General features: G+C 44.8%; 1 protein-coding gene across 3 annotated transcripts in view; it reads right to left on the reverse strand.

Moving 5' to 3' along the window:
• The window catches only part of LOC125969628 (palmitoyltransferase ZDHHC5-A), a 154,301-nt gene that overhangs the window by 48,908 nt on the left and 86,194 nt on the right, over positions 1 to 19,199 (reverse strand). For all 3 annotated transcript variants that reach the window (XM_068650863.1, XM_068650862.1, XM_068650864.1), the window contains 2 exons: positions 15,074 to 15,183; positions 7,385 to 8,442 (listed from right to left, as the gene is read on the reverse strand). In XM_068650863.1, the coding sequence (XP_068506964.1) occupies positions 7,385 to 8,442; positions 15,074 to 15,183 (1,168 nt within the window). The remainder of the gene's footprint in view (positions 1 to 7,384; positions 8,443 to 15,073; positions 15,184 to 19,199) is intronic.

Here is a 19,199-nt window from a genome sequence, read left to right on the forward strand (position 1 = left end):
CTTTCAATAAAGATCCGTGCTGCAGTTGGTCGCCCTGCCTTGTTCTTGACAAACAGGTGCGGATCCCTGACAACACTCCGGAGGGTCACACATGATCATCAAGGCTTTATATGAACCTACATGACAAAACTCAACGCTTTCTCAAGAGAGAACCATCAGTAAATAATAAGTATTTTCATGGATTTTAACCATTTAGCTTACTGTTGATTATCTATAATAGTAGCTATAATATTGGCAAATTCATTCGATTAAAAAACATCTATAACTTATGTTGTACTTAAGGGAAATGTAATGCCATAGTTGTTGGCTAAGGTTGGATCCTCAATAAGATAGAATGTTGTGTGAGTTCTTTCTACACAAAAATGAAAAAACGTTTTGGACTTTCATTGCACTTAACCTCTCAGAGGTCATGTGAGGAAATGACAATAATATGTAACTTTATTAATAACCCCTAACACTGAAGTTGTCACGAGTGGGCGACGCCGGCCGCTCGGCCATGCCCCCCTATCACCCTGATCACCGGCACCTGGTGCTAGCTCATCAAGAGGGCTATATTAGCGCGACCAGCGCAATTCCAGTTGTCAGATTGTCTCGTCAAGGCCTTGTCCGCATCGATCTTAGAAAGCTTGACTCCCTGTTTCCTGGTGATTCGGTCCTTGTCTTGTCAGTCCTGTCCCACTTTTGCAGCAGCTGTCGCCCGCTCCAGAAGCGTCCTGTCATCCAGCCACCAGCGAATACAGCCTCGCCCGTCCGCCGCTCCAAGACTCTATCGATCCCCTTCCCTTTCACAATAAAGTCTGTTCGCTCTGCACATGGCTGTACTGTCCGATCCTTACAGAAGTTTGAAAGGTTGTCATAGTTGCGGCTCGAATTCGTGTTGGTATTGAAAAATATTGTGACGGTATTAAAAAGTATTCAATTCCATTCAATAATGTTTATATAGACCCTGCTGTCACTCAAAAGAAGACACAGAGAGGGAGCAAAACATGACACTCAATATAAAGCACAACAGTCACACTCTTCGATCGAAAGAGGCTATGTTTGGCGCTTCTTTGGAGAAGATAAATCGTTACTTGGGTCTGACAAATGTAAATGTCGCAACAAAGTAATAAGGAAACACTGGGCACTGTAACTTTTGTAATTATGCAATTTTGCCACTTTTCCATTGGCCGAAACAGCAGAAACACCTCACAACCTCCGTTAAATTTCTGTTACGACAGGCAGGAATCTTCCGGCCAGTGCACACTGGTGGTTGTGCCATAAGTTTTAACAGTGGCGAGTCTAATAAACACGACCAGCCTGTCTTGCGTGAATAATCTGCCAATACAAACCTAATGGGAAACGTGCCGCTTGTCTCATGCATGTTTACAGAGTACCGTATTGGCCCGAATATAAGACAATGTTTTTTGCATTGAAATAAGACTGAAAAAGTGGGGGTCGTCTTACATTCGGCGTCTAGACATTATACCCAGCTTGTGCGCAGCGGTAAGTGAAAGGTTGCTGGTAGCGACTGAGTATGTTGCTGTGATCTTGTGCGTCTTTGACACAAAGTGAGTATACACGTACATTTCATTGTTACTACTGTCCACTGTTGTGCCGTTTGTCCGATCGCGGTTTGCTTCGTGTGTGCGCCGTTTGATTGACAGCTCCGGCGCGCTCCTTTAAGTTTGCCTCGCATTGTACACGCATGACTACAGCTGTTACGCAGCGGCACGGCGACTAACAGTTGCCAGCAAATGTATTTTGTTGTCTCGATGACTTATTTTTGGTGTGTTGCCGAGAGTATTTGATTTATGGTTATTTAGTATAGCGGAACCATTACGCGCAGTTAGTTATGTATGTGTGCCGTCTACTAGTGTTGTGTGACGTCAGAAGTTGAGCGTTGACTTACGTGCTGTATTTCTGTCTGTTGCAGAACCACACACGCACGCACGCACACACATACAGACACACAAACACACACACCCCCACCCCACACACCCTTCACACTTCATACAATAATCACACACACACAAGAATCACATTCACACACCCAAAGACTCACCCATGTACACCACACACACCTGCTCTCACATCCTTACGACCAAACGTGCCTATACCCTTTTGTTAGTTTGCCTGTATGCCCCTATGAGCCACAGTGCCTGTTACTTTTTTGCCAATAATTCAGTAAAGTAATCAAAACTGAACCACGTCTTCCCTCCTGTGTTCTGACCGACACCGAGGGTGAAAAGAGCATAACCATCCGAGCCAGCCCCCTATACCAGGGGTGGCCAACCCGCGGCTCGCGAGCCGCATGTGGCCACTTGCCTGGTTTCATGCAGCTCCCTTACGTTCATATCAACATTTGTGTGTTTTTTTTTTTTGTTTTGTTTTTTGGGCGTGTTCGCTTCGCTTGAGTTCTATATGGTATTTACGTCAAATGCGCATGAGGTGAAATCCCGCAAAGGAGGAGGGGCAAACCCATTCGAGGAAACAATTAGTGGCAATTTCGCTCTGAAAATGGCAGGGAAAAAATGCACAGCTAAACGTGGCTTATTTAAAACCGAGCAGCCGGGGGAGGGGGGGGGGGGTAGTTCATGTGTGCTCATGTGTATGATGTGGCTCTTTGCGGTAACAATAAAAAATGTGGCTCTTAATTTCTGGCTGGTTAGCGGGGGATAGTTCATGTGTATGATGTGGCTCCTTGCGGTAACACAGTAAAACATGTGGCTCTTTGGTTGGCCACCCCTGCCCTATACAGTCCTCAGGCTCCCTAACGATAGTGCATTATTTCATTGCAATGTTTTTCCTTATTCAGATTTCTTTCAAGACTACAGTTACAGTTAGGCTTCACTTTGATGGTTAATGTCTTTGTTTTGTAGTCTGTGATCATTATTACTAAGGGTAGGTCACATGACTAGAATCAGGAAGTAAGCGGGGCAGTAAGCACATGTTCGGCACGGTGTTGAAAGTGAACGCTGCTTGTTCTATTCTCTCCTGCAGTTCGGCAAAACTACTGCCTACATTTTGTGTTATACAAGGCATCGTTGGTGTGTACCTTTGTTTTAAGTTATTATGTATCGAAATACATCCTTTGAGTTCTGAAATTATAGTTTCCTGTGATGTTAGACGATCTGTTAGGAAATCTAACGTCATGTTGGTTAGCCAGTCTCCTGTCGCCCTCTTGTGGCCATAGTCAATGTGTTCATTTAAAGTCCCAATGATCATCGTCACACACACATCTGGGTGTGGTGAAATTTGTCCTCTGCATTTAACCCATCCCCATGTGATTTTGATCCATCCCCTGGGGGAGAGGGGAGCAGTGAGCAGCAGCGGTGCCGCGCTCGGGAATCATTTGGTGATCTAACCCCCCAATTCCAACCCTTAATGCTGAGTGCCAAGCAGGGAGGCAATGGGTCCCATTTTTATAGTCTTTGGTATGACTCGGCCGGGGTTTGAACCCACAACCTTCCAGTCTCAGGGCGGACACTCTACTACTAGGCCACTGAGCTGTACAAAATATATAAATAATGATCCATAAGATAACAGTGCGTTTGTTACAGTGACATGATACATATTTCATATTGTGAATGTTAATGGCATGATTGAGATTTCATATTGATTTAATTAATTTAGTTCATATGACTGATTATACAATGTGGTTTGTATTCTCCCAGTTTCACCCTTTCCTTTGTTATTAAACCTAGAGTCAACCTTCAACCTGGGCTTCAGAGTCTTGATGAGTGAAAGTGGTTGAGCTTACTGTCTTTGGATATTCAACATATTTGGAGGGCAGGATAATGCAGTTATTGCAATTTTGTTGTTTTACAAAATTACATTTCAAAAACCAGAAGCCATTCATTTACAAATGTGATTGCACTTTAGTTTACATATTTAAGTGTTCAGATATTAAGATGTGATACAGTTTTTGCATGATTTGAATGAGGCAAAATAACATGTTTTTTCTCTGGAATATATTGTTATAATCATTTGTTTCAGATGCAATCATTTTCTGTATAAACATTTAATTTGGTGTTCAAAAAGTCTTTTTTCAAAGTTGAATCTAGAAAAAGAGAGGGTCGTCTTATAATCAGGGTCGTCTTATATTCGGGCCAATGCAGTATATTTGCGGAGGGAGTGACTTCACTTTGCTTCAAGCAGAGGAGGAGCACTTCTCCATCAAAAAAGTTAGTCAGTCTGGTTCGTGTGATACGAACAAACGCGTGACATTGTCATTGTCTCCTTCTGCACTGATTGGTGCTTCTTCCCTCACGCGTGGCTGGCTACCGCCTCCTGCGCTTGAACTCAGTCACATCCGCAGTGACCCATATTGCTCAGAGGCGTGCCCCACGTGATCAGGGCTAATTGCCGCTGACTCCTGGACGGCAGTGCTTTTTTCCTATGTGCGCGGCAACTAGCCGTGCACCCCGCGCTTGTTGTCAGTGAAGCACATTGCACAGAGGCATGCCCTGTGCTATCAGCGCTCATTGCCGCTGTTCCGACTCCTTCGGCACACTAGTGCTTTTTCCTTTGTACGCGGCTGGCTGCCACGCTTCCCGCGCTTATCTGCAGTGATGCACATTGCTCACAGGCATGTCCTGCGCTATCAGCGTTTATTTAAATGCCATTCTCCCATTACTTACAAACCCGCAGAATCGCGAATCCACAATAGACGAAGCGCAAAGTGGCTGGGGACCACTGTGTATCAAAATAACACATGTTCAAAATTTACTGGCAAAATTGCAATCGATTTGTTGACAGTAGAACAGTGGGTTGAAGAGATCCATTGGTGTCTGGATGGCAGAGGTATGTCCATTTCTGAACAACTGTTGTTTGATAACTTAAATAGTGGGGCAAACTCTGAGGTTGATTTCTACCCTCTCACTAGCAGAGACACATCTGAAAATATTTTCATGATTCTGATCGAAAAACTATAGTTGCAGTCATATGACACAAAATTGGGCGGAAGAACATCACAACATACTCAACTCTGTGTATGTCCAGGCTAAGGACAAGTTACAGCAAGCAGCAGAACAGACACTATGCGATGACGGTCCTTCTACCTCGTACACTGGTCTTTAAAAGGAGCCACCCATTGGGTCGCCGTAAAATACAGGATGCCTGGGATCCCACAGTGTATGGCAATTAAACATCTTGAACCAGAAGGCAGAGTACGTCAAATCCACCCAAGAGATGCAGCTGGTTCAGGCAAACATAGTAACAGAGCAGAGCTAAAAGTATTGCCGAACGCACCTGTTCAAGAGGGAAACCAAGCCCAAACAGACCCTAGCTCAGGGGTGGGCAAACGTTTTGACTTGCGGGCCGAATTGGGTTCTAAATTTTGACTGAAGGGCCGAACCAGGAGCAGATGGATGAAGTGTTTGTGTGAAGTAATATAAATGACATGTAAAGGTCATTGCATAAAAAGTTTTGGCCTTTAGTAGGTGGTAGAGCATGGATATTAAAAAAAAATGCTTTTTAAAAACAAATGGATTTATTAAAAGCATTAAAAGAAGATTTCGCCCAAAAAACTGCTATCAGTGATTCTCATTAAATACGACACTGTTATTATGAATACGTTTCCATCACTTCAGCGGCTGCAGGTCAGATTTATGAAAGACTTTTATCTTATGATGCAAAATCACATAAAATAGCAAACATTCTGACCAAATACACCATCTTGAAGAATCAGTGAAAGAATACATCTAAACAAAGTAATAAAGGAATCAAAATGGCAACACGGTGACGGTTTTCTGAAAATCAGAGCAGAGCTTTAACTCACAAACACCTGATAACAGAGGTGAGGAAACGGGAAACACTTCCTTAAAGTCGGCCTTAAAACCTTTAAAAGTTAAAATTAGTCGATAACAGGTGGTGCATCAATGTCCTCGAGCCATCCAGCATCGTTTGAAAAAAAGAATGGTCGCTAGTTTCAATCCCTGCTATTTGTATAAATTATTTTCAAAATATATCTTTTTTTACAACAAACTAGAGAAACTCCCCTTCATTTTCAGTGGGAACAGTGTTGTTGGTCTCCCTTTTTTTGCCAGTCCATCATAGTGTGGAGTAAAATTTGTTGTGGCAATTCTTAGGATAGAGCTGAGGTGTCCGTTAACCTAGATTTGTGATGGGGCTTTGTTGATGTTCACGTGGCTGAACGTCTGCTCACACACGTCGGTCGAGCCAAATTGTCCACTCTTTTTTAAACACCTGGCACTCAGTATCCGCCTTTCTTTTCCTTGGGCCACTCATTTTAATGGAAGGATTCCAGGGGAAGGTTTGTGGGTGGCTTTAGCGTAAAACTGTATCTGAAAGCTCAGCGCGCGAATTACGAGAATGCTGACGTCACAGCCCACACTCGAAATTCGGCACTGATAGAAATAGAGCGCCGGTCTGTACTACTGAGTACTTGTGAGTGTGCACTGAGCTTTCTGACACGGCTTCCGTGAGTAAATGCGCGGGCGGGCGTTTCCCCATCTACTGGGGAAATGCAGTCATTCCAGGGAAAATGACAAAAAAAAATTAATACAATTTATTCAGGTTTGGCGGGGCGGATTAAATGGCCCCGTGTGCTGGATGTGGCCCACGGGCCATAGATTGCCCATGTCCGCCCTAGCTTGTCACATGACCACCCCCAACTAATGCGCCCAGAATCATCTGACCAAAGTGACACCAAAGCAATCATCATTCTTGAAACAGGGCCACAACGAGTCAGGGCTCCCTCCCCTCTTACCCCTGAACCCCAAGCATTGACTGTTAATGCACGTGGCCATGAACAGATAAGTATTTCATTGCCCACAGTCAATCATAACCACCAGAACAGTCCAGGCATAAATGCGAGTGAGACTGCCGCCACTGATCTGTGTGTGACTCAAAGGTGGTCGCAAAGAACCGCCGCTGGACAGCATATAAATATGTATCGTCTCCTGAGGTCAGTAAACCAGTTAATGTTGTCCTGTGGGTGGTCAAGAAGCAAACACCCACATTGGTGTTTAGGCCTGGTGACCATTCAAAACAGAGGGTAGTGTAATGGGAAGCGGATTAGAACCCAGTGGAACATTTGTAGGTAGGCACATCAGCTACGATCGACACAATATAATGTGCGGCGTAATGAAGTTTTACACCACTTATGACCTCCATGACACCAGGGTAAAAGTTACACAATCTGATAAATTTATGGACATATACCATTGATGATGGAAGAGTCACTGGTGTAAAATAATTAATTGTCAAAGGATTGGTTACTATTTTAAACCTGTCACTGTTTTTACAGATAACACTTAGCCAAACCTCACACAAGCAAATATAATTTTGAAAGAAAGCAATTCACAGGAAATCTGTTGGGTAGAGAAGAAAGAGTGTTTGGATTTCAGAAGTGGTGATATTATATAATCTTTCTACTTACTTTGGTAATTGTATTCCTCCCACCATTCCTCCGGCTATGATTTCTCCATTTGCTCCAGCTGCTGAGGAGGCCTTTCGAATTAGCTTGTACTGCATTTCAGCAGCAGCAGCACTTGAGTAGGACAGTGATTTTCCAAGAGGTGGGTGGTGTGAGGAGTGGGAAGGGTGGTTTTTAGAAGATGATGTCAAACCCAAAGGGATATCACTGGAGTATGCTCGGTGTGGGTAGGAATGTTGGGGCAGGTGAGGAGCAATGGAACGAGAAGGGTGGGCGCTTGATGAATGGTGGTGGTGATGGTGAGAATGATGATGATTGTGATAATGATGATGGGAACGATGTTGGTGGTGATGGTTTGGTGGATGTTGAGCAGTGGAAGGAGGTGGCACAAAAGATTGGCAGAAAGGCAATGGGCGATTGCTTCGCTGTGGTGCCACCAACAGATGCTCTCTCTCTGGAGGAGAGGAACATGTGGAAGTGGCTGACCGATGCGGTAGGGGGTTATGATGCTTGGGAGACTGGCCATGCATTTCAGCATCTTGCAGTTTTGAAGAATGAAAGGAGGAGATGTAGCCACCTTCCGCTGGAGAGCAGGGTCTTCTGGATGAAACCTCAGAAATGTTCAATCCTGATGGCGCCCCTTTGTCAAAACCATCTTTTGCAGCCATTAAGCTGTCCCATGACAGATTTCCGTTATGAGCTAGGTGGGGAGGTGGAGGACTCTGATTAGCTAAGCTTTTGAAGCTGCTTGAGGTAGTGGTTGTTTCAGAGACCTGGGCACTATAAGCTGAGGTTTGCATGGAACCAGAGGATTGTGAAGCAACTCCTGACAGGACGACAGAGTCAGAAAATAAGGGGTAGGAGCGTCGGGAATAGTCAGAGATTCGGCTTTCTCCACTCTCTTTTCTCTCCCCTCCAGGTACTCCCCCCCCTCTGTCAGAAGTGTCCCTCTGGTCCAAGCTAGGTTGTGAGCAAAAACCAGGTTGATGGATGGATTGAATGAGTGATGAGGTTGAGGAGGAGGAATCCCTACTGATAACATCCCTCTTTCCTCGACTTAACTGAAAGACAAAAGAAGAGAAAGAACAGGATGGTGAAGAAGAAGACATTTGTATGTCAGTTTTATATAATGTAATGACATTTGGTTGTTCATTTAAAAAGCGTGTCCGTCCGTCCGTCCGTCCGTCCGTCCGTCCATCCATCCATCCATCCATCCATCCATCCATCCATCCATCCATCCATCCCCACGCATTATCCCACCCACCCCACCTATCCACCCACTCAATCAACCCCAAAACACCCACCAACATTAGATACGCATGGCCAATGGCTACAGCCAAGTAGAAATGGCAGAAAAAGACAGAGCAAAGAGGTACCTTTTGGTCTTTTTCCGTATACATTTCTACTGTATGACTTTTGGGTTATGTCATGCGCGAGGCACATTTGAGCGTTTCATGGAGCATCTGTTTGGGGACTGTCGCTATCACTCTATATGTATTTCAATAATTTGTTATGTCTTGCTTGCTGCAGCACTATTTGGACAGATTGGAGGTGATTCTATACTGCCTGGGAACCTAGGGATTAAAGATAAAGCTCTCCAAATATAACTTTTCAGAGACGTGTAAAGTACTTGGTTCACATTTTGGCAGACGGTGTTTTTACGGATCTAGATAAGGTGGCAGTAGTACAGGATTGTAAACAACCTGATAAGATGGTAGATCTTAGATTATTTTGGGGCTTTCCTTCCAACTATCAACGGTTTATCACTGGGTTTTCTAATATGGCTTGCGCTTTGAATCGTTTGGTAGCAAAACGTTTTCCCTCAGGTAGTAAGGGAAAATTCCAAGGAAGCCGTTAGCTGACTCCTGTGATGCAGGGTGTGAAGTTTTCTAAGGCTTAAATAAACTCTGATAACAACCACTATTCTTGCCTATGCAGATTTCCAGAGGCAATTTGTTTTGGAAATAGACGCAAGCTATATTACAAGAGCACGGGTTTAAATTGAGACCCATTGCTTTTTTTAAGTAGGAGTTTGAAACCAATATGGCTAACTACAACTCCATGAAGTTGGAGCTGGTTGCACTTAAATGGGCAGCTATTAGAAATTTTTGAGTATTTACTTAATATATGTACAGTATTGACAGCTAAGAATCTGTTAAACTATTTCGGAACCACAAAACTCCGCACAACATAGATGGGCCTCTGAACTAGCCTTGTTTGACCTAACCCTTAAGAACCATCCAGATTCTGAAAATGTAAATGAAGATGCATTATCCCACCTTCAATTACCTGCTGGGGACCTTGCAATGGAGGCAAAGGAGGTGGTCAGTGTACAAACTGATAATAAGCGGACTACCTGGACTGGCTGGACCTGACCTCTCAGAGTTGCAATCTCAGGACCCTTTTTTTTTTCACATAGGGAGGAGAGGAGAATGCTGTTGGAATTATTGTGCAAATGTTATCAGAAAAGATAGATTAGACAGATACTTTCCCAAGGGGAAAATTCCCAGTTTCCAGCAGGATCCATACCCCAGAGCGGGTATATGAAAGAATGAATAAAAGAGAGGATAACAGTACTACATTGAAGATATGAGTGTAATGAATGTGTTGTGTGCACCAGAACACAGTACACTGTACAGTGCAACCAGTTAAAAGTGCATCACATAAAATTAATAATAATAATACCCAGTGCAATATCAATTTATCCTGAGTCCCAAGACCCACTTTGTGTAACTTCTAAAAGCAAGAGACCTCTTACAAGGTTGAATCCAATAAAAGGCAGCACAGGGGAAGTGGAACTTTGAAAGACCTTGGAACACTGAGAGCTTCATTTTCCATTCTTGCACAAGAAGAAAATCTGGCTCTGGTTGTGTTCTTGGTTTCCTGTGTCTTTCTGGTGCTTGTCTTATTATAACTTAAAGGGACGGTAAAGCAAGTCAACATCGGTAATTATGATAGAACTGTATTAAAATGATGTGTGTGTCTGACTTCATAAGACCAAGTCGGGTTGTTGTGATGTGTCTAGTGTGTTCGTGGAGTGCCCAGTGCATGTCACTTCTCACTGTCAACCCTCACCGCTGGCTAGCAGTATGTGAACGGGAGAGCCGAGTGCGTAAGTCTCTCCCTGCCAGTACTCAGCCTCTCTAACAGCAAGCACTATGTAGTGCCTCCACGCGGCGACACATGGTAACTGGGTACAACATGGACCCAGGCAAAACTACAAGGGACTCGAAGGAGGTCTGGCCCCTAGACGTGCGGCACACAGGCCCACCGGTGTGTGGACACGCCCTGCTGCCCACGAACCAGCCCCCAACTATGGGTTAAATAGTACGACTGCCCAGTGGGCTCCTCGGGAGAGGAATTGGGCTAAGGGAGTCAACCCCTACAGAAAATCAATTTCCCCTTGGGTTGGTGTCAGGAAGGGCATCCGACTGTAAAAACTTTTTGCTCCAAAAATATTCTCAGTATGGCTAGACAAACACAGAAGAGGCGGGGTACAGCCTTAAGTACCCCGTGGGCATTTTCATCAGCCTACGACAAAAGGAATGATGGAAAAGGAGGCCAAACCACAGGTGGATATGACGGCTCTCAGCCCGATGGACTGCGGGGAGGCCTGAACCGGAAGAGAGGGGCAGGAGGCACGTGTTAGGGTGGCTACATGGAACATCGGCAGCATGTCGCACCGATCCGGGGAGGTGGTTGAGGCTCTACACAGGAGAAGGGTGGATGTCTGCTGTGTCCAAGAGTCGAGATGGAAGGGTGGAAGTGCAAGGATGCTGGGTGCAATCGACAGAAGGTACAAGTTCTTCTGGCGAGGCTGCAATGAAGGGACTGGTGGTGTTGGAGTACTTATCGCTGAAAAGTGGATAGATCAAGTGCTAAGCATTAGCAGGGTAAATGAGCGGATCATCTTTGTGAAGTTGATCGTTGGGAAGCGCCTGACAAACGTAATTTCAATCTATGCCCCTCAAATTGGCAGAAGTCAGGACGAGAAGGATGCGTTCTGGGACAAGGCCATCATGGTGCTGTCAGGGATCCCCCAGAATGAGGTCATAATTCTGGGAGGTGATCTGAATGGACACGTGGGGAGGGAGTCAGATGGCTTTGAGGGGGTACATGGGGGACAGGGGTACGGCATGCGGAACACAGAAGGAGAGAGGATCCTAGAGTTCGGCGATGCACTGGAGCTGGTGCTGTGCAACACGCTTTTCAAGAAGGACGAAGCCAAATTAGTAACATACAGTTCAGGTGGCTACAAGAGCACAATAGATTACATCATGGTCAGAAAGGAGGACCGCACCCTGGTCAGGGATGCCAAGGCAATCCCCGGAGAAGAGTGTGTGTCTCAGCATCGCCTAGTCATCGGAGACCTAACTCTGCGAATCAAGAAGTTGGGGGCTAAGAAGCATCCTCCCAAGTTGAAGGTGTGGAAGCTACATAGCGCAGGGAGTAAAAACGAGTTTAGGGAGAAGATTGAGCATATAGCAGAAGAAGTGGAGGAGATGATGGAGTCGGGTGGTGTGGATGGCAAGTGGCAGGCAATGAAGAAGGCTCTGCTTGAAGCTACAGAGGAGGTGTGCGGATGGTCAAAGGGTAAAGCAAGACAAAGAGAGACATGGTGGTGGAATGACAGCGTCGAAAGAGCGGTGAATGAGAAGAGGTGGTGCCATAAAGTATGTAAGAAATCTAAAAGGGAGGCAGACCGAGCGCGGTATGTAGAGGCAAGGAGGGCGTCACGGACAGCAGTGTGGGAGGCCCAAGAGACCAAGAGGAAAGAATTTGCAAGTGAACTGGAGAGTGAGAGAGGACGAAAGAGCTTCTTCAAGATAGCAAAGCAAATGGTTAAGGAGAGGCGTGATGTGACCAGTGCAAACTGTGTAAAGGATGAGGATGGCAACATCGTGACAGACAACAGAGGAGTGAAGGAAGTATGGCGAAGGTACATGGAGAAGCTGCTGAATGTGGGGAATGACTGGGATTGAGAGGTGGGATGCGAGGAAGTCGAGGGTGAATGTGGCCAGATCACGCGAACAGAAGTGGGGAAAGCCATTAAGGCCATGAAGGATGGAAAGGCAGCTGGACCATCTGGAGTGGTGGCAGAGATGCTAAAGGCAGCGGGAGATGTCGGTGTGCAGTGGATGACTGACCTGTGCAACAGTGTCATCGCTGAGGGGCACATTCCGGAGGACTGGACAAGAAGCGTCCTGGTGCCGCTATTCAAAGGGATGGGGGACCCACTTGCATGCGGGTCATACAGGGCCATAAAGCTACTGGAGCATGGAATGAAGTTAGAGAGGGTGTTGGAAAGGAGGGTGAGGTCACGGGTAGAGGTGGACAAAATGCAGTATGGCTTCATGCCTGGTAAAGGTACAACAGACACAATTTTTGTCATCCGACAGATGCAGGAGAAACACCAGGAGAAGAGGAAGAGGTTGTACTTCGCTTTTGTTGACCTGGAAAAAGCATTCGACAGGGTGCCAAGGGAGGTGGTGAGATGGGCCCTAAGGAAGTCGGGCGTGGAAGAAGGACTGGTTAAGGCTGTGATGACTCTCTACTGCAGAGCATGCACAGCTGTTAGAACAGGAGTTGGCGACAGTAATGGGTTTGAAGTAAGGGTAGGGGTGCACCAGGGATTGGTGCTCAGCCCATTATTGTTTGCTATCGTGATGGATGTGGTATCGAGGGAAGTGAGGGGTGGACTACCATGGGAGCTGGATGACCTGGTATTGATGGCTCACAGTCGAGAAGACCTAGCTAGGAAGCTAGCAGCCTGGAAGACCTGCCTGGAAGTGAAAGGAAAGAAGGTGAATGCGGCAAAATCAAAGGTCATGGTCGGTGGTGCTGGCCTGGGAGTGGTACCACAGTCAGGAGCATGGCCATGTGGAGTTTGCGGGAAGGGGGTGCAAGCTAACTCTATCCGGTGCAAGGGTTGTCAGAGATGGGTACACCGGAGATGCAGCGGAGCAAAAGGCAGCGTACTAGCTGCAAGTGAGACCTTCAAATGCAAGCGGTGCAAGGGAGAAGTCGCCCAAGCAGACCCAGCTGAGCAGGAGGGGCTCGTAGTAGATGGGGAGATGTACGAGGTGGTGGACAGCTTCTGCTACCTTGGAGACATGCTTAACGCTGATGGGGGGGGGGGGGGGACCTAGCAGTGACCACAAGGGTGAGAAGCGGGTGGAAGAAATTCAGGGAACTCATGCCCTTCTTAACATCTAAGGCCCCATCCCTGAAGATGAGAGGCCAAGTGTACTCAGCCTGTGTCATAAGTAGTATGACGTATGGAAGTGAGGCATGGGCCCTGAAAACAGAACACGAAGAAAAACTAAACGGAGCAGAAATGAGGATGATCAGATGGATGTGTGGTGTGTCAATGAGGGAGAAAAAAACAGTGCAGAGCTGAGAAAGAAGATGGGAGTGGAGGCCATAGTGGATGTGGTGAGGAGAGGCAGACTGCGATGGTACGGACATGTAGTGAGGAAGGACGAGAATGACTGGGTGAAGAAAGTCATGTCGTATAACGTAGAGGGAACAAGACCCAGTGGCCGACCTAAAAAGACCTGGCAGACGACCGTGTCAGCCGACATGAAGGCACTCGGCATCAGCCACGAGATGGCCATGGACCGTTCCCGGTGGAAGAAAGCCATATCAAGAACCCAGTCCAACCCAGCGGTGCCTGGAAAACGGACTTTAAACCGATGATGATGATGTATTAAAATGATGCCAGTACTGCAATTCCCCTTGAAAAAAAATCTGAAGAGATTTAATGGTATTTCGGAACAGTGGCGGTGGACTTACTGAAAGTCACTCTTTGGGCGGAGTGTCCTTGATTTGACACATCAGCCTGACTACAACACGGAAGGAAGCAATCACTTTCTCCATGGAAAATCAGGCTCACTTAAAATATCCCAAAACAGCTATCAACTGGCACCAAAATTTACACTCCTAGCGAGAAGTAGAGAAGAAGACTCTTTAGCTGAGTGTGGCCGATAAAAGAACCCCCTTTTCGGATAGGTGGCGGAGGTGGTACCATACATGGACTTCAGGGAAAATGTAAGTCTAATGAACTAAATTGAATTGAAGTTCAGTTGAATATACAATGACATGTGAACAATTCATTTTACTTAGTTTAATCTAAGTCTAAGATATAAGTGGAGTGGGGGGTACAGATTCTTAACAGCAGCCCCGTTACAATAAGTCCCCCCCCCCCCTCCCATTTTAAAACGATGAGCCCTGGACATCTACTGACCTTTTCTGTGTATGTCTGTGTCAGCTATGAACAGGTTTCACCCTTCCCAAGCAAAATAACAGTGGGGTACAAATTCTACCAGGACCCTTTTTAGAATTAGTCCACCCCTGCTATCTCAAAACGGTAAGCCGTATGCATCAACTGACCTTCTGTTTCTTCCTGGGAGTGTTTTCAGCTAGTGTGGCAAATATGAACAGGTTACCCACCTACTGAGCAAAGATAGAGGCGGGTATGGATTCTAACAGAGCTCTGTTAGAACGTCAACCCGTTAGAATAAGTCCCCTCCCTCCCATTGTAAAATGATGAGCCCTAGCCATCGACTGACTTTTTGTGTGTCTTCTTGGGGGCGTTTTCATCTCTTGTGGCAAATATGAACAGGTTTCCCTACTTCCCAAGCAGAGTAACAGGGGGGTGCAAATTCCAACAGGAGTGTATGTGTCCATTACCTGGCTTGCATAAGCATTGGTAAGTGGAATGTGGTTCTTTCCAGGACTGCAAGAAGGTCTGTATTTATACATGGTTGGAGTAGGAGGTGTTTTGTTAAGTAGATCGTAATCTGCAGAGACATTGAAGAAAAACACGGGCTGTTAAAAATTACAATGGAGTAAAGAAAAATCAAAATGTTTTAGATAAAAATTTTACTTTTTTAGTATTAGGACAACAGGTCAGATTTGCTTTAACGAGGGAGATGGTATTCATATCATCCTCAGGGGCATAGCCAAAAATATTTTAGTGGATTGTCCAGCGTGACAACACCTCATTAGGGGCGGCCAAGGATAGCTGTGCTTGTTTCTTCATCATAGCAACTATCTACAGGCAGTGTTTAATCAAATACAATTCAGACATATCCAGAGTAATACCTAACATACTCATAATCAAGCAAGAATAAATCTAAGAAAAAAAAAGCAACATTTTGCTGAACTTGTGATGTGATTTAGGGAGTTTTGAGTTTTTCAGTGTCTTTTCGAGTCTTGATTGTTCTTGAAGGATTTCCGGTTGTCATTTTGGCCTTTTTTTTTTGGGTAGATATGGAGCCGCAGCCTGCGAGCACACCGGGCACTAGTCAACACAAAACGGTTCCAGCCCTGATTGATCCCAGCCCATTATCTTCCATGCTGGCCTCATGTTGTTGTTGTTTTCTTGTTGTTTCTTGTTCTTCTTGTTGTTTTCTTTTTAAATCCAGACATGTCTTGCAGAAGCATGATTTTCATTTCTTTGGTCTCTATTGTCAGCCTTTAGCTTTTTCATCAAGGCCGGAAGTCCTTCGTCACCAAGGAAGCCAGACCCTATTTTTTTCAGCTTTCGGAACACTTGTAGCACTGTGAGGTTAAAAGAGAGCCATCCAAGAAAGATGAAAGCCACATCTTCTGACGCCAAGACACAAGACACGCCATTTGCCCCACCTGTCCATTGTGTAGCCCGCTAGGGAGGTACCATGGGAGCATGGCAGCTCGCCAGTTCCTGTGTGTCATATGGAGATAGTCTGATCGATTGCGTTGAAGGTCCAGCCTAGGAGATCCATTGTTGATTATTAAGCTGGGCTAGTGTCTATTCTGCGCTCGCAGACCAGCTTTTAGTGTGCTCACAGGGCTGTGACTCTATCTCCCATACGTGTTCTTCTATCAATAGCACGCCGCCTGCCAGTGAATGTAGACATAATACAAACAAATTACAGTAACTGTAACTCACAGTACATTTCATCTTAATGACGTTTCATGTTGACACTTGTTTGTTGTGTATTGTTGTATCAATGAACTCTGTTTTTTGAAGGGCTTCAGATTTGCAGACATCTTAGTTACTTTGTTTATGTTATTCCATTATTCAACACCTGCCACTGAATGCCACTGTGGCTTTGTAGTGTGCTGTTTATCAGTATATACTCAAACATCAACATCCCTTTCTTAATTTCTTATTCATTTGTTTTGAATGTTGAAGTTCAAGGTCTCCCTCCACGGTCTGTTATCATGTGAATTAAACTCCAAAGTTTCTTAGTGTACTGCTTGTTTTTTTTCTCTTTCTGCTCTTAAAAGACCATTGACTATTATTGGGTCTTAGCTTCTAGGTCAGGGGTGTCAAACTAATTTCACATTGTGGGCCACATACGGCCTCGGTAGATGTCAAGTTGGCCGGACCATTAAAATTATACCATACTCTGCTATAAATAACCAAAATATCATGTCTTTCCTTTTTCTTTGGGTGTAAAGAAGCACAAGAACATTAGGAAAATGTTGAAATTTAATGAACATTCCTTTTACAAAACATTAAAATCATTACATTAACATAACATAAAAAAATAACAGTAATGCACTCTAAGATTAAACGAAATTTATAAAGAAACACATTTTTAAATCATATACACATGTGCATATAAAATTTTGATTTAATACCTGCCTACACCTTACAAACTAAGGAGAGTGCTCTTAAACGTGTAAAGAAGAAAGTATTCACATGTCCTGTAAATGTGGTACACATTTTTGTTTAATTGATATTCATTACTGAGAAAATTTGTTCACAAAGGTAGGTTGTCCCAAACTTGCACAAAATAGCAGCCAGGGCTGTTAATTTGGGGTACCCTGGTAGTAGATACTGATAAAATTTGTCCAGACCTACGAAGGCAAATTTGCCATTCAAATCTGCATCACATTGCAAAGCAATTATTTCTAGCTGGATTTCGATCAGAAGGTTTAACTGTGAAAGGTGAGCGAAAAACTGAAAATTCTGTCTTAAGCTAACCAAATACTTGAAAACATTTCTCAAACTCCCACATTAATCCTGCAATCTTGTCTTTGTACCATTTCATGTCTGCATCAGGTCTGGTCACACACACATTTCTCAGACAGGGGAAATGAGCAGAGTCGCCAATTGCCAGTTGTGTCTCCCACAGTCAGCTTCAACTAAAACGAATGTATGTTGTCAGAAAATTGCGTGACAACTATTTTGCGGCCTTGAAACATATTCACATTGTTCAAGTGTTCAGTAATATCCACCAAAAATGCAAGGTCCTGTAGCCAGTCCTGAGATTGTAATTCCAACACCGGTTTTCTTTTTTCTTCATGAACCGTCCGATTTCCTCTCGTAGATCAAAGAAGTGCCTAAGCACAATGCCTCTGCTTAACGATCTCACTTCAGTGTGGTATGACAGGCTGTGGGTAATGTTGCTGTCACTGAGAAATTTGTCAAACTGACCTCTGGATCGGAGGAAATTAACAGTGCGAACAACCACCTCCATGACGTGGTTCATTATCAAGGACTTGCAACACAATGGCTCCTGGTCAGGGCCAGACTGGGAGATTTTTTCAGGCCAGGAGTCAGTTATGCCCACACGTGCATGTTCACACCCACACTTAAATGCATGGGCACAAGCAAAACGCATATGTGCGCACACACATGCACACACAATAGTACCGTATTGGCCCGAATATAAGACGACCCTGGTTGTAAGACGACCCCCTTTTTTTTCAAGACTCAAGTTTGAAAAAAGAGTTTTTGAACACCAAATTTAATTTTTATACAGAAAATATTTACAGTACATCTGAAACAAATGATTATAACAATATATTCGAGAGAAAAAAGCCGAATTGGGTTCTAAATTTTGACCGGAGGGCCGAACCAGGAGCAGATGGATGTAGTATTTGTGTGAAGTAATATCAACGACATGTAAATGTCATTGCATAATAGGTTTTGGCCTTTAGAAGGTAGTAAAGCATGGATATTCAAAAATGTTTTTTCACGTCAAGTCAAGTTTATTTATATAGCCCTAAATCACAAGCCGTCTCAAAGGGCTTCACACAGACAAACAAATTGACAAGTATTCTCAAAGCATCCCCTGATCTTAAGCTCCCAAAAGGCCAAGGTTAAAACTAAAAAAAAACCTACCAGGGGAAAAATGAGAAACCTTGAGAAGAGACCACAGATGGGATGATCCCCCTTTCAGGATCACCAGGTTGCAATGGATGCAGAGAGGGCACATAAAATACATAATATAAAAAAAATCAATGAAAAAGTGGATGTCCAAGTCAAAGCGAAGAGCTGCCGGAGGTGCCCTCGATTGTCCTGACAATGTCTTCGAGGAGGGTAATCCGCTGCATTTCCCTCAACTTGATTGGTCCACGGGAATCCAGACAGCCGCTGTCAGCTTGGGTGTCACCTAACCACCTCCCCAGCCGGGGAGGGGTGGGGGGGATGGGGAGAGGGAGCGAAAACACAGACTCCAGCCGAATCAGCCACTACAGGTCAATTAAAAGCCATATCATAGAAGATGTTAGGGTTTTCCAGGTTATCTTTATCATAGGATTATGTTGGAATGTAGACTATAATGATTAACCAATCTTGTCTTGCTCTCACAACGCAGTAAAATAAAGTGGTTGCTTCCTCTGCTTGAGTGACCAGCTGCAGAGGAAGCAATCAAAGTTGTTCTGTTTCCCACAACATCGTAAAGCACCCCCTGCTCTGATCTTACCAGAGGCCAGGGGTTGACCAAACCTGTCCACTCTCACCCCCACTCTGTTCCTCCTAATAAATATGCCCTTGCAGGAAGGAGACTTTCAGATTTTCATTCCTTGAGCGAGTGAA

This window comes from Syngnathus scovelli, chromosome 5 (assembly GCF_024217435.2).
Source record: "Syngnathus scovelli strain Florida chromosome 5, RoL_Ssco_1.2, whole genome shotgun sequence".
In the NCBI taxonomy this organism is placed as follows: Eukaryota; Metazoa; Chordata; class Actinopteri; order Syngnathiformes; family Syngnathidae; genus Syngnathus; species Syngnathus scovelli.